Source organism: Macrobrachium rosenbergii, chromosome 50 (assembly GCF_040412425.1).
Source record: "Macrobrachium rosenbergii isolate ZJJX-2024 chromosome 50, ASM4041242v1, whole genome shotgun sequence".
NCBI lineage: Eukaryota > Metazoa > Arthropoda > Malacostraca > Decapoda > Palaemonidae > Macrobrachium > Macrobrachium rosenbergii.
In genome coordinates, this window is record NC_089790.1 from 17,543,865 (window position 1) to 17,559,641 (window position 15,777).

Consider the following 15,777-nt stretch of genomic DNA (forward strand, 5'->3'; position numbering starts at 1 on the left):
CAGTATCCCATAAATGAAACACAGATTTGGCAAGTCATGGCTCAGGATGATAGGCATCAGGAAGAACATTAACAGATAATGATTAAAATTAGAATTTCTGACATATGTTTTAATAATACAGTACTGTATTTGTTGTATTGTGTTACAAGGGTATTTTGACTTGGTAAAACTGTCAGATATGCAGTTCCATCAAGGCTGGAAAAAGCACTGGTAGTCACAACACTGATTATGAGATGGTTGTACTTTATGAATGCATAGGCACTGTATTTTATAAACTGATGTTTTGATAATGTCATGAAAGGAACTGAATTATTTTTCAATATGGAAGAAATAGAAATTTTGAATGGTGTATTCATTTATATGAGAGTTTAGCAGCACAGACTGAATGGTTTTGTGTTTACAGCTTTGTTTTATTTTACTGGTTGCTGTGTTAAATGCACATTTTCACTGAATGACTGAATTGTCATCATTGGGTTTTGTAATAACAATCGTGGCCACATAAACTTCTCTTATCAATATGAGACTGTTACCAACACTTTTTTATTTTTAACATACCAGCTGCAGTCCATAGACTATGGTGTGGGGAATTTGATCTAGTTTGAAATGTGCCCATCTGAAATACGAATACTTATTTTTACTGCATGCCTAATTGTGAGTTCAGAGCTGGCAAGCAAAGTGGTGAATTACTGCTTAAGCAGTTGTTGTGATGGTTAAGAATGGGAGAGCCTCTTTTTTAACTAGTCAGACTCTCACATTTATTATCTCGTAAATGATACTACCTTGATACACTGTAGGCAGCGTTGGGGTTTTTTGCAACATCCCATTGACTCTAGTCTGTATTTTACTTTTCATAATTTTTCCCTTTGGTCTCATTGCATATAGATGTCCAATTTTAACTGGAGTTAATTTGTTGGTTGTCAAGTATCTATCTGCCTAAGTAAAAGTAAGGGGCTTGTAATTTTTATGGGTGAAGGTGAAAAATAGAATTTGAAGTAGATTTATGATACAGATACAAACCTCATGAAGAATCAGCTTGAACAGGCAAGTTGGGGAGACTTGCTTTACAGGGAGAAAATTGTTCCCATAGTCAGCAGCTATTTTACTAGTTTGAGCAAGTAGTCAGCCCTTAGTTTTGCCAGCGTTTATCCATATATTAGGCATGGTAAATATAAAGTTCGTATCAGTGGAATATGAAAATGATTAGCAGTTTCTGTGTGTTTATTATTTAATGCTTCTCTGTAGAGTTCTGCATTCTTTAGAATTGTTATATTGCATGCATTATATTTAGTGCATTTATTGTTAGCTGGTTAAAGTAGACTTTAGTTAGACAGACAATGCAGAATTCTAAAGGAAAGCTTTTCATTCTCTTTTGCATTTAGTTTTTCTTTATATATATATATGTTTTTCATTAAAAATTGGAGTACTGAGATGTAGTTTCTGTATAGGAATGTATTATTGCATGTCATTTACATCTCTCAAATATGCTCTGTAGGTAGCAATTCTAGTGATTTCTGTTCCCCTTTTGCAGATCTTCAGATCTGAATGGAACTCTGGAATGGCATGCATTTATTCTGTGTGTATTATGTTTTATGTATTAGTTTGGTTTTTTTCTCTCTCTTTCCACACCTGTCACCTTCCTGCCTTCCTGTCTGCCTGCACTGTTGTGTGCACGCCGGAATGTTCACTCCATTGTGCACACATCCCTGACCGTCGCACACAAACTCCTTGTGTGCAGCGGGTCGCTGAGAAACTGGCCAGTAATGGGAGTGTGTCCATCTCCAAGGCCATCAGAAATAAGGAGTTAGAGATTATTCCTATATCGCCGGCTGCAAAGGGGACGTCGCAGTCGCACGGAAACGCACCGCCTCACCGCGACAAGTCTGAGCCAAAGGTATCAATATCAACGGTGGGATCTGGGAACTCTCGGTTGTCCAATGGCATACCAGCGAGCGGGGGATGGCGGGAGGAGAGCGCGAGTGTCTCTATAGAGCCGTGTGGGTCTAACAACTCTACTGGTACGGATGATGCTCCTTTGAACCTTTCAATGAAGTCAACACCATCTCAAAGAAGTAAGTTCTGTTCACTTTTGAAAAGAATTTTTATGAGGTTTTGTTATGGCATAAGATACTTTGTTGTTGATAGAGATAAGGTCAGCTTAGTAAGTAATCAGTTTTATATGAATCTTTAATTAATTGTCATTAAAGGGGTTCATTTGATTTACTCTTAGGAAATAAAATGACTTCCAATCTTTGGAAATGAAAAATATCTGCAGTTTTTCATTTCATTTTCTTTGGTGAAACTTATTTGACTAAAATACAGAACATCAAAACAGAAGTCATGTTGAGTTTGGCTTACTTACATGACAATTACTTCTGTTATAGAGATAGCACTGTGTGATTCTCACCCGTCTGAATTTTCATATGTAAAGGATTCTTGGTATATAGGTAAAATTTTGCTCAAAATTTAAAGATAGAATAATTGCATATATAGCTAGAATTTTGACCTGTCTTCAATGGGTTTAAAAAAAAAACAGTTTTGATTATGCGGCATGCCTAGGAAAGGTATAGGACATGGGGTTTTGGTATTTGAGTGTTTTCAGCATTTTGTAAAATAAACCAAAGCTTGTGGTCACGGTGTCATTCTCACTACTTGCACCGATTTATTTCAGGTTTGAAAAACTCGGATAAAAGAGACCATAAAGAATCACGACTTCCAGTGCCCCCCTTAGTAGATTATCCTCCAGGTCTCACTGGAAGCCTTGGTTCTGGTTTAACCCCTAGTCTAGAAGTGTTGCAGAGTTTGTATGGCCAGCACGGAGAGCCGAGAGATGTGTTAGCCTCTGTAAGTAAAAAATTTTCTTTTATACTTTGAAGGTCTGCTGAGATTTTGACCATTGTTAAATTTTATGGACTTTGATTTTAACATTTTGTATCGAAAAGTACTTTATGCAGTTCTCTCTCACTTGTACAAATTTAGTAACTTAATCTTTTATACAAATTCTAGAAGTTTTAATTCTCTTGATGTTCAATGAAAGTATTTTTGTGGGAGTTCTTATTGAGTGACCTTTCTCTGCATTTTGTTTGAACATCAGGAAAATACTTTAGATGTAAAAACAGTAACCAAAAAAATGCAGGGGTTTCTTCATTCTGTTATTAACCAACTTGCTAGGAGTATCGTTTTCTTGTATGGTTTGAATTTCATGTTCTAAAATTAAGAAGAGATACTGTAACCACAGGAGGCTGATTGCTGGATGTTACTTCTAGCATTTTTCAGTGCACCATCAAGTGTAGGAAATTATTTCACTGAGGTGCAGAAATTCTTTATATACTGTACATGTCAGAACATATAATAGGTAGTATAACTGCATCTGCTACATATATAAAAGAAGTATAATGTCCAAAACTTAATTTATTTTGTTCGTGTAGTTTTATCCGTTATCTGTTTTGTTTATGGCAATCAATTTGCAAAGAAAAATCTAGTGCACTTATTAATAACATTTTGACAGTTGCCTTTTATGACACAGTCGTTGCATGTTTGTTACAGATGCAAGAAGCACTGCAGCGACAACTTCTTGCAGCTGACGGAAAAAGAGAAGAGAAGAAGAAAAGGGTAAGGAACTGTATTACTTGTTCTTGATAACATGTTATAACATTTCTCTTTATATTTTGAGTCTTAGATCCTGGTACTCAAGTCTTAAACTCTTACAAATTTTTATTTATATGTTGTCTCAGGGTTTGATACTTCAGATCAGATATGATAAGGTGTCAAGGCAGAGTTACTTATTCATGTGGAATTTTCCTTGAAAAGAGAAATAAATGCTTAATTGTGTTACTTTAAAAGCTCTGTGATTCAGCTTATATTATCTTTGACCTGCAGATCTAGACTTTGAGTTCTTTAATACAGAAACCATATTTGGCTTTATTTCAGTCCAGTGTAAATTATTTACATGAAAAATTAAGAAAGATATCAGTTTAATATTCTCACTATTAGAAATGAAACTCTTTTAAGATATGTGTATACAGTACTAAACACAATTGTATTGATTATGGAAAGTACAGGTTGCTTAGATAAACCATATTGTACCATTACTTTTTGTATGCATGTTGCACGGTAAATTTTGTGTGTAAGAATACATGCTATGAAAATCTGAATGAGGACAAAAGATGATTTATGCTTTCTTGTATCTCTTTACTGGTATTTTTGCATATTCGTAAACATTGTTAGTCATCATTTTCACCATGTAAGTGACATAAATGTATCTATACATCTTGATAAGTACTATTAGGTAGTTGTACCGAGTAGAATGCTAGTAGCCAGTGGTAGTCGGTCTACATAAGGGCTTGATTTTGCATGTAAGATGCTAGGGAATTTTGTGGCAAATTTTTGAAAATGTGCATCGTATACAGCGTGTCATTTAACTAAATAAGTAGTCATATCTTACTACATATGAGCAAAGCAATGCTCACCAGTGTCATTAATTAATGTATGAAAATTGCAAAACCGAAAGGAATTATGCTTAGCACAGTCCCAATTCAGTGCTTCTGGAAGAAAATATAAAGAGAATAGTGCGTGTGTTGAAGTTGCAGAAATGGCAAGTTAATTCACTGCTGTGCTAAGTGCCATTCAACTTCCCAAAGTTATAATTTCTTACTTCTCGTGTTGAGAAACATGAAAACTGTTAGTGAGTTGTTGAAGGGATTGTTGTTCTGTTATACTATTTATCATGGATAGGTATTGATTGTAACCAACAGATGTGTTCATATGATATCACTAATGACAAACAAGTTTATGGTTGGTTAGTAAGGTTACACTATAGTTCTGTGCACTTTTGGGCACGTTAGAATGTTGCAGAAGGGTACAGTACATTTAAGAAAAAAAAAGATATTTGCTCATCAATATATCTTCTATAGAACTTTTCAGGATGTAAAATGCTTTTTAATATTGTGTGGATGTTGGAGAAAATAAGTGTTTTCACCATTTTATAACTAAAGCATGTAGGAAAGTGTTAACATAATTAAGAAATCCCTCTATCCTTCAGAAAGAAGAGGCTTACAAGCAATCTATTTATCAGATGGAGGATGCCCAGGAGAGGTCAAGACACCTTGGACGTGGTGTCTCCAAGCCGAAAAAGAACACCGTAGCATCTTTACTAGAACAATGTCGAGCTGCTGGAATCAAGCCATCAAGCCTACCTCTGCCTCCTACTACCTCCATTGCTGGAACACCAGTTACTACCTCTCCCCCTCTGCATGTGTCTTCCATGCGCACAGGGGACCCACTGTCACTTACTTCTACGTCTCCAACCTTGAATTCCTCTTCACCGTCACCTTCCTCAATAACACAGTCTTTACCACCCACGCTTCCTCCTGGTTTGTCTACAGCCCTTCCTCCCTCTCTAACAGCATCTATAGGGTCTCCATCTTTACCTCCTCCTGCGGTGTCTACCCCACCCATTCCCTCTGTTTCGATTTCAGCTATCACCTCCTCCACAACTACTACCACCACTGAATCTTCAAGTGTAGTTACGACGCTGTCAACCACTTCACCTCCTTCTGTCATAGTCTCTACAACCTCTACAACCTGCACCACAACTTCCTTAACAATATCATCGTCTTCGCCTTCCACTCCAGCTCCTTCACCACCTGCAACAACTTCCACCACACTCTCAACTCTCTCATCTGCTCTTTCATCTAGTGTTTCATCTACGTCTACACTAACTCCCTCGTCAGTTTCTGTTTCTCTTCCAATATCTATTCCTCCAGTTTTGTCGTTGTCGTCATCTGTTAGTATAACATCCATAGCACCAGAAACAACCATGACATCAGTACTCAATAAACCAAGTGTCACAATCCATCCTACAACCTCATCAGGAGAAGATTCGGATAAGGGAAAGGATTTTAGCAAAATAGAAAATTCAGTAAGTATTCTTAGACAGATGTTATTATTAACCTTATTTTCTTGATAGATTGGATAAAATTTGCGATAGATCTTTTGAAAGCTTTGTAGCTCTACAAATGAAAAGCATACTAGATGCAGTTTCTATTTGTAAATTTCAAATCAGCAGACCTATATGTTTGGAGGCATGGTTTTAACTGTCACTTTTTTTTATATAGGTTCTTTGAGCAATTCTACTTTATTTTATATTTTCGTTTTCCTAGGTCGACATTTTGGCAGTCAGTCAAGCCCATGAAAATGGTGGGGAAAAGCCTGTTAAAAAACGTCACATGATCACATCAAGTAGTGTGGATGGGCGTCTTATTACAACCATAAAAGCAGCAACTGCAGGTATGGATTCATCTGAATTAAGTGATTCCGATTCAGATGATGAGTCAACGTCCCTCTCTTCGATTGATGATGAGACGTTAAACCACATTCCCTCCCCATGGCTGAAGCGGGACACCCCAGACTCCCCATCTATTTATAGTGATTGTAAGTAAACATTTTGTTTTTGTATCCCTTTGCATTGTTATTGTAGGTTAGGCTCGTTGATAAAGATCCTGTCAATTTTTAAGGATAATAACTTGAACTTGAACTGTTTGTTACCTTTAAAAATGATGGACTTAGATCCTAGGAGGACTGGACTTTGGTTGGGAGGGAGGTTGTAATAAACGTAGCATGCCACTGATGGGTTTGTATGAAGAGGAGTTTTGTTTTATGAAAAAACACCATTCTACCTTTTTCCATTTGTTTGATTTTTTTTTTTGTTTCTGCAGCTCCACCCACAAAGAAACGGAAAATGATTACTGACGAAGTGTCACTTCGTGTTCCTTTAATGTACGGTTGGAGGAGAGAGACTACTATGCGAACTATTACTCAGTCAGGGGTTCGAGGAGAGGTTATTTATTATGCACCCTGTGGCAAGCCTTTCAGACAATACCCAGATATCATTAGGGTAAGTATTAATATTTTATTCTATGCCAGGCTTAGTTATCTTATTCCACGGATTTTCTTTATATAGTGGTGCATACCTAGTTGTTAAGTACTTTTAATAAGTACCTTGCAGTTCTAGAGGTTTTTGGAATTTTAATCCCCCACATCTCTATCCTTCCCATGTTCCTCCCTCTTACAGGTGATCATGGTAGAATTGCTTCTTAATTATTTCCTTTAAGGAAAAATAAGGTTTGAAAGATGACTAATTTTTGGTGCTTGATTATAATGCAGTGGAGTATCAGTATAACTTTATAGTTGTGTTAGTTAATACTAAGAATACAGTAGTCAATATATATAATCCTGTAAATGAACTATCATTAGTAAATTGTGAGGTGGAAGAGCTTGCGTACTGCATGTGGCTCATTTTCTTGAAGCCATTTAACAGAATGATTAATTAGCCACTCCTGATGTTGAACAGGACGTCTTAACTAAGCTCATTCATGCCAAGTGTGGTGGGTGATTCCTTTCAGTAAGTTGAATCGAGGTCAGTTTCTTTTATTTAGAAGGTAATATCCTGCCTTAAAAATTCTGAAGTAGTTTGTTAGAACTCAACAGCACAGTGCCATACAACTTTACCCTTATGATGCTGAAATTTTATTTAAAATTTACATGCTATACAATTATACTGAACAAGTCAAATACCATCAACTTACTTAGCAAGGAACTTTTGGAAATAGTGTGATTACCGTGTTAGGTTTGGGTCAGTTTTTCCATTCAGGGTAACACTTCAGTATTTTATCATTATGGGCTAAAAATCCACTTAAATAAATATAGTCAGGCTATAAGAACTTCTCGCTATAAGGACTAATGGAACATGCTGAGAGAAACAGTCTGTTATTCTTGGTTCACTGGGCAAAAGTTTTTGCCTTGCTACTTTGTAGTTACTCTTGCCTTGCACCTTGGCATTTGTTACTTCCTGATATAGATTGTAAATGCAAAAAAGTGTATGCTCGACTGTTATCATAAATTCCAGATGTTATGGAAATATGGATACAGGAAAATGCATTTTAAAGAAAAATTGTTGTTAGTTTTTAACTGTCCTGTAAAGACTGAAACTGAAAGAGTTGTTACTGAGATAAAAGCTTCCAAGTAGTACAGCGTAAGTGTTATTTTTAAGTATTTCTCTAAAAATTGTAGGTAGAGAAATTAAATATTTGAGGCATAACTATAATTTCAAGAAGTTCTTATCAACATCATCACTGTTCCCATACTGCATGCACCCTCTGAATTTGTATCACATTTACGTATGTATTGAAATATCTTCTCAGCCTGTGACCTTTTCTGAATGATTGGCAACCAAAATATTTTCAAAATTTAATTTCAGTACTTAGAGAAGAACGGCATTACAGAAGTTTCCAGGGACAACTTCAGTTTTTCTAGCAAGATTGCGATCGGGGAGTATGTGGATGCCACCACACAGAAAAAGTATGCAGAGAGTGAGGTTAGAGACAAGATACAAGAAGTTCGTGAGCAGAAGGGTTACAAACCTCAGCGAAGACATGAGTAAGATATGGAGCCTATAAGACTGGATTTATCCTCGCCTATTATTTGCAAGTTATTATGGCAACATGTTGGCTTGCGTGTCTTTTTTTTTTTTAAGGATTTTCAAATTATGAGGCCTGAAAGCCAATTGATGGTTGCCACAGTGGACTACAAAACAGATATGCATAGTATTTAAATTTTATATTACTATTATTTGTTTTGTTGTTAATTTTCAACTGTGTTTCAGTGTTGGATATACTAACGAGCACAGCTTTCGCCTGCCTGACAGGGAAAGTCGAGATGCTCTCGAAATAGAAGCGGAAGCAATTCTTCGAAGGTTGGAAGCCGAAGAAGAGGCTGAAAAGGCAAGAAAGGATTTTTTAAATCAGATTGAAGAGCAACAGAAATTAAGGTTAGGAATATAAGTAAAATTTTGTTTTGTAAGGTTTTGTTCAGGTTTTCGGGATCAAGAGATGTCTATATTTGTGTGATAACAGGAGCAAGAAGATACCGTAACAGCCTTCAGCCACTAACTCATGTGCTAGGCTCCATTACTTTCATGATGATAATAATAGTGATAACGGGCCCTCACCGTAGCATGCTGCCTGGACTTGCAAATAATGATTTTCATGTTGGTTTATGGTTGGTTGCAAAACCAGAACTCAAGTGTGTAAAATGAATTGTCAATGTTTTATTTGATCCTCTCTCTTTCTCTGGGTTGACCTCCCAGTTACTGCTATGATTACTTTGTCTAGGAGTGGGGATGTTGAGCTTTCTGCCTTCACAGCACCAAAAATTCAGTCACGTCTCATATGCTGGCAAATGTGGTATCTGGTTCTGTATAAGAATAAAGAAATTCACAATGTATCTTGGTCTTTACTAAATCTAGGTCTCTAAAGGTAGTGCTGTATGTGAAATATATTTAAAAAGATGCATAACATTCAGTGTACTTTATACTTGCTTATATGCCTAAATATTTTGAAGGATTACCAAAGCATAGATCTTAAACTGATTCAGAATGACTTTGTAATCATGGTTATTGCAGTATCATCTTATTTTTAGTCATTAAGTTTCTTCTCACTTTCAGATTTAGGTATGTTTAAAATTTATCAGAGCAGCCAGTTTTTATATAATTCAGTGTATGCTGGTAAGATTTTTAATGAATTAGATATACAGTACATTTTCCTGTCTGAGTTATTTATGTGCATTTTTATTTTTCAGAATACAGAGAGAACAGGAAAGGATAAAAAAACAAGAAGAGCTAAGAAAAGAGAGAGAGGTTTGTATATGCTTTTAATTTTGTTAAAAAGGATCTGAACCAGAACAGAAGTAATGGTATTTTGATGTTCAGTTAAATTTATTCGATGAATTCAAAAGTAGGAAAATTCCGAGTTGTAAAATTTCCAGTTATTGAAGTGTTTGCACTTGACAGTGGATATACATAATTATTTTAAATTTTGAACTCAAGGTAAAAGTGATTTAGTAAATTGTTATTTTGGTAAATGCCATTCTTTATGCAGGTGTGAAGAAATGCTTTTGTAAATTATGTACGGTGATTGTATTTTACAGGATGTGTGCAAATATTAGTTCACAGAATTTTTGGAATTTCTGTCTTTAAAATCAGTGATATCTCATTTTTCAGGAGTTAAGAAAACAGAGAGAAGAAGAGAACAGACAAAGATTATATGAACAGTTAAGAAAAGCACAAGTAAGTGATGCGTCACAATAATTGTATTGTTAAGGAAAGCTTTGCATGTTTTTAACGTTGTGTGAAAATGTTTAATGAACCTGTATATCGTAATCAACTATCAATATCACAAGTTACAAATTCACATGCCTTAGCTCAAAGTGTGTTGACTCCATACTACATTTCTTTAAGGAACATTCAGATCTGCTAGATAGAGGAAGAGAACTACTAGGTAAGGTTTCCATCCTGCATTCCAGCAGCTTCTCACCATCTGTCCCTATTAGATTATGGGAATGGGGACTTCAGCAAAAGATTGTGGTTAGTGCCTATAAAACTTCCTTCTGTAAGTTCCTACTAACAAATAAGGGGACTACAATATTCCTTTTGAGAATCTGTTATTTTGTTCGACCAGTATCTTTTTAATGCATACCTTGTGATCCCAGCTTCTTATGGTTTAAGTTAAAAATTTAAGTTAATCTTGTTACAGAGATAGATCACTTTGTGCACAAAAGGAAATCATCTTTCTGTTCTCAGCATCAATTACCTGGATGTGACGCCAGCAAGTGTGCAAGTAATTTTATTTAAGCAGAGCACTGAGCCAAAAAACGTTATGTAATGTTCCAAATTCCATAGGTTTAGTATACAACACTGCCATAGCTTTTGCACTATACAAAATAGAGGCTCCTCTGAGATACTCTTCCTTCACAGAATATGGTATGAAGTCAACACACTATGAAGCATCAGGCCATGTAAGATGATGGTTTGTTCGATATGAACATTAAGTGTGATAAGCCTATAATTATCATCTTCATTAGCATCATTGTATGGCTTTTTGCTCTAGAATATTTTGTTTGTAATTCAGGTAATTATTAGGAAAATTTTTATATGCAGTGAAGTTTTTCACTTCAGAAAGGTTTGCCACCCATGGTAGCTTATCAGAATAAAGTTTAACAAGCCCTTTATTTGTATTTTTTGCAGGAGAGAGAACAGGAGAAACAGAAGCAGAAATTGTTAAAGGAACAGGTAAGTTCCCCACAGAATCCAACATTGAAAACCCCTTAGGGTCTCTGAATAGAAATTAACAAGTGGATTTTGGGCGTTAGGAATTAAGGGGATGCTTTTGTTCTGTATGTGGTCTCAGAAAAATGTGCCTTGTTGAGTTGAAGATGAAGAAAACCCATTATTTTTAACCCTCCCCTTCTTCCCTTTTGATAAAATACAAAAAAAAAACAAAGGATTCAAAGTCTGATATTCATAACTGTTTGGATGAATATTAAAAATTGTAAATTGTCCTGGCTATTTTTCATTGTATAGTGGTAGCATCAAATAATGTGTTTTTGGTATCATCCTGTTAGTATTAAATTCTCACGTAACTGGTTAAGGTTTGTTAGTTAATGTAGAGGTAAGTTTAAAAGGTAAAAATTCATATCGGAATCTGTTTTTCGTAACTTTTGGGCAGTTTGATAGAAGCATTTAATGTTATTACAAATTGAGTTCAGCATTTTTCTTAGTTGTGTGTGCTAGAATGGCCTTCCAAAAATGTTACAATGGATTCTTAGTTATATAACTCCTGGTTATCTGCTGTAATTTAATGCAACTAAGTGTTCTTACCCTCCAGTCTAAGTATTTTATAGAAATGTTTTGGCCTTCAGTTTTCATTTTGAGCTATTCATTGCTTATTGAAATTTAATTATTTTTTATTATGCAGAAAGTAATCACTAGGTGGTTCCAGTTATTGTTATACTATTTTCCTTGACTGCATTCTTGTTCAGTTACTTTTCTGTTCAGTTCATTCTTTTTAAGAAGTTCAGTAATGTATTTTCTGTATACAGCGTCATTTCAAGCCAGTTTCCTTCCATTCCAAGTTTTCTTGGCTTTGCCACAGTGGTTATTGATTATCATATTCTGCAAATGTTTCTTTGCCAAAACATTACAAGTTTCGGTGTGACAAAATGAGTTTGATATTAAGGTAGTATATTGTACTTGTTTGTCTGGTCTCAGTATTAGGCGTAGTATTTTGTTATCTCTCTGACTGTCAGGGACAAAAAAGGATATACAGTAATATGGATATATTTAGTTATACTTTAGAGTGACATGTTTCCTTTGTCAGCTGTTGCAAAGTTCAGTCCAGAGATATGGGCGTTATAGCAGTTTTCATTGCCGTTACTCTTCTTATTATGCATAGATAGTCATATTTTTACTGTGTATACACAAATTTTCTGTTAGTAATATAAAAGACAAGCAGCTCCTCTCTCTCTCTCTCTCAGTTAGATGTCTTTGGAACCTGTACTTGTATTATTGGTAAAAAGAACTTTGTCCTAGATATGAATTGCATTTTATGGCCTATAGTACTCTTAAGTCCTTGTCGTGAAAAGTGGTCAAAAATTACATTAATTTCTTGTGTTTCATATAAAAAAGTCCCTTGTGTTTGGTGCCTGGACAGTCTATCTATCTATAGATGGAAGAATTCTCGTAGGTGAACATTTCTTCACTGCAAATGGAACAGTGCTTTTGTTATTTTGATTGTAAGATGACCGGAGATTCGTTTAGTGTGTAACTGTCAAAGAATTTTGCTTTACTGAACTACTAGAATATGCATGTGTCCGTGAGAAGATGGCTCTTTGAATCTGGTTGCAAAATGATGTGTGTATGTGTGAAGGATAAGCTACTCGTGTAGTGTGCTGTAGACATAATGGCATAACTGTTTTGATTGACTACAATGTATTTTCTCAAAACTGAAAGATATTGGTTAAGGTGGATGCCTGAATGTATTTAAAACACATAGCCCTCTGGAAAGTAATGGCCTCATAGATCACAAACTTAGAGCAGAAAAATGGTATTCTAGTGGTATATAGGGAAAATTGTCCCGTATTAAAGTGGTTTAGGCAACACTCCTACCTTGTGTGTTATACCAGTAGTAAGTGCATAAATTGTAATCCTAGCTTGCATTGTACTATCACTAGGGAGAGAGTTATCTTAAATTTTCATACTGAGGTTATGTTGCCATGAAAGAACAGTGGTATACTGGCCTGCTTGAAGTCATTCGCCTTCAGCAATCTGTAATGCTTTTACTATTATTTTCTTCAAAGTGAAGATCAAAGGAGTGGGTTACTAACAACCAAGCTTTAGTCATGGTACATCATCCTCCTGACATGAGCAGCGGTTAGGAGGGACTGTAACCTGGGTGTTGTATCCTTTTTAGAGTTTCTTTCATGGCTTCTTTTAATGGACTCCTTGGGAATTAGGATATCTGATGGCTGAAATGTTTTCAGGCTGAGCTTTGGTTAGGCTCTCCCAAATCATACTCGATGAGAAATCATTGTCATTGTTTTTATGTCGGATTTTCCCATTATGAATTTTGATGGGTAATGAGATTTTGCCACTTTTCTGTCTTTTGCACTTTCTGCCTGCTTTCCCATCTGGTCAAGGTCTTCCTCTGCACCCCTTTTCCCTGATTTTCTGGACCTTAACACTGTTTTCATTGCTGCTTCCAACACTGACTAACAGCTCCTCATCCCTCCTCATATCATTATCAGATCACTTCGGTTTTTGAGATCCCATTTTATTTCCCAGCTGCTGGACACCAATGGATCTCATATAAGGCTGCTTCATTAAAAAGCATTTGCTCCCTAGTTTGAACTTGTGACATTCCAGTTATCCAACTATACGAGTGGGAAGATCATTACATAATTTGGTCACAGCTTAACAAAACTTCTAGAAAACTGTGATGATTGAGCCTCATGAAAGGAAAGGCAAGGCTTAGAATTAACTGCCACTCTAGTACTGTTTGGTGAAGGGTAGAATTAACTGCCATTCTAGTACTGTTTGGTGAAGGGTATAATTTGGGAAGATCTGAATGCAGAGAGTGGACAGAATTGTGAGAAATTTTATGAAGCATGCTCGGTGAGCTAATTGGATATGTATGCTGGAGATTAATGCTAAGATCTGGCAAAGAGAAAGTCAACAAAACTCAAAGATTTTGTTCAACAGTTTGATGTATGAGTTAGTTCACTTGCCATTCATTGCCTCTCTAAAACCCAGCACCAACAAAAAGTAGATTTTATGGAGTTATGAATCCGGTATCAACCAAATGAATCGAACCAATCGTTGGGTTATAGGATTAAAAAAACAAGCACCCTGTTGAGGTATTCTCTCAACTTTGAATTGATCAGACTTTTTTGACCTATGAATGTTTAATGAGTAGCCCAAAAGACCCAATCCTTTATGCAGAGGATGTGGGTCAGCAGTAACAGCCAAACACATTTTATGTGAATGTTAGCTCTTCAACCAACAAAAAATACAAAGTTGCAGAAACAAATTATTCTGGAAAATTTTGTCATTATTTTAACTTGACCCAGTTATAACACATAAACCATGCAGTTTATTAATTGAAACTAAAAGTTCACTTGAACCTATTATAGTCATAAAATAGATGTCTCCATGCAGACAGATCTAGTCAGTCAAACTTGAAAGATCTTTCCAGGAGAAAAATTTGTGCCCATACCCAACTCAAACTCTGCTGGTCTAGAAGGAAAGCGTCATTCATTCGTATGATTTCTTAGAAGTTGGTTGTGCTGCCATGCTTCTCAGGATGATGGCTACTGTTTTCCATTATTTAAATGTGCTATTCATATGTTTTCTTTTAAATACCAGCTCATTCATGCTGCTTTACTTTGATGTGTAGTGCATAGTTGTTAGTGGATTCATTAGTAGCTTAGCACCTTTTTTTTATATAAGTTGATGGTGTACTCATCACTGCTGTGCCACTGTGAGTACAGTATTTGCTTTTCAGTGTTATTGAGCAGTGGCCAACAATGTTTCCTTCTGCAGACTTTAGTGCAAGTTGGCTGGACTTTGAGAGTACATAAACATCATGCATCTGATCCTGCAGTTGGTGATTCTCGTCATTTCCTGTTGTGTCATATAATGTCTCCTTCACTCGCTTAGAGGAAGAGACATTGAATCTCCACATTCTAAAACCTGTGTCTTCTCACCTGATTAAGCTTCTCCACAGTTATGATATCCCTGAGATAGTACGATGCCTTTCCCCCCAGCGTCTACCAAAATGTAACTTTTTGAGTAAATGTTATATGTAAATAAATTTGTATCATATAGTGTGAAATTTAGTTTACATTTTTATATTGGTAAAACATGAAAAGACCCCATGTTCATATTATGTTTCAATGGTGGTGAATATTTGAGGTGGAGAGAAGAAGCCAGGTGATTAAGTCCCTAGGACAGGTTAGGTAGTACTTAGTAACTAAGAGTGAGTTCGGTTAGGTTTATAGGTTAGTATGCAATTCAAATCAGCAACCTAAAAATAAGAGAAAAACTTTTAGAAAAATTTGTAGGCCTTTACAGTGCCAAGTTTCTGAGTTCCTCCACTAGATAGCTAGCCAAAGGGGAAAGGAAACAGCAAGAATACTTGAAAGAAGTAACAAGTATTTCTCTTCTCTTAATAACAGATAACCAAATGAATATGGATTTACAGACAGCGTGAAGGAAATGTTGAGCCTTCAGATCAGACTTTTCTGCCCAAACACCACCCAAGAAAGTGCAGCTTACATCTGGCCCCAAATGCACTACTTTCCTCTCTGCCTTTCAATTTTCACCCATTCATTTGATCTCGTCCCACTTAACTGGGCAACATTTATTTTTTAACTGTATTGCTCCAATTA

General features: G+C 35.9%; 1 protein-coding gene across 50 annotated transcripts in view; it reads left to right on the top strand.

Annotated features, from left to right (window-relative positions):
• tou (toutatis) overlaps positions 1 to 15,777 on the top strand; it is a 185,722-nt gene that overhangs the window by 126,482 nt on the left and 43,463 nt on the right. For 20 of the 50 annotated variants that reach the window (XM_067093983.1, XM_067093989.1, XM_067093982.1 and 17 more), the window contains 12 exons: positions 1,736 to 2,069; positions 2,669 to 2,841; positions 3,544 to 3,609; positions 5,039 to 5,917; positions 6,159 to 6,429; positions 6,714 to 6,892; positions 8,255 to 8,433; positions 8,660 to 8,824; positions 9,634 to 9,691; positions 10,055 to 10,120; positions 10,292 to 10,417; positions 11,078 to 11,122. In XM_067093983.1, coding sequence (XP_066950084.1) covers positions 1,736 to 2,069; positions 2,669 to 2,841; positions 3,544 to 3,609; positions 5,039 to 5,917; positions 6,159 to 6,429; positions 6,714 to 6,892; positions 8,255 to 8,433; positions 8,660 to 8,824; positions 9,634 to 9,691; positions 10,055 to 10,120; positions 10,292 to 10,417; positions 11,078 to 11,122 — 2,541 coding nt within the window. The remainder of the gene's footprint in view (positions 1 to 1,735; positions 2,070 to 2,668; positions 2,842 to 3,543; positions 3,610 to 5,038; positions 5,918 to 6,158; positions 6,430 to 6,713; positions 6,893 to 8,254; positions 8,434 to 8,659; positions 8,825 to 9,633; positions 9,692 to 10,054; positions 10,121 to 10,291; positions 10,418 to 11,077; positions 11,123 to 15,777) is intronic. The other 30 variants (XM_067094016.1, XM_067094019.1, XM_067094023.1 and 27 more) reach the window with 10 other exon arrangements.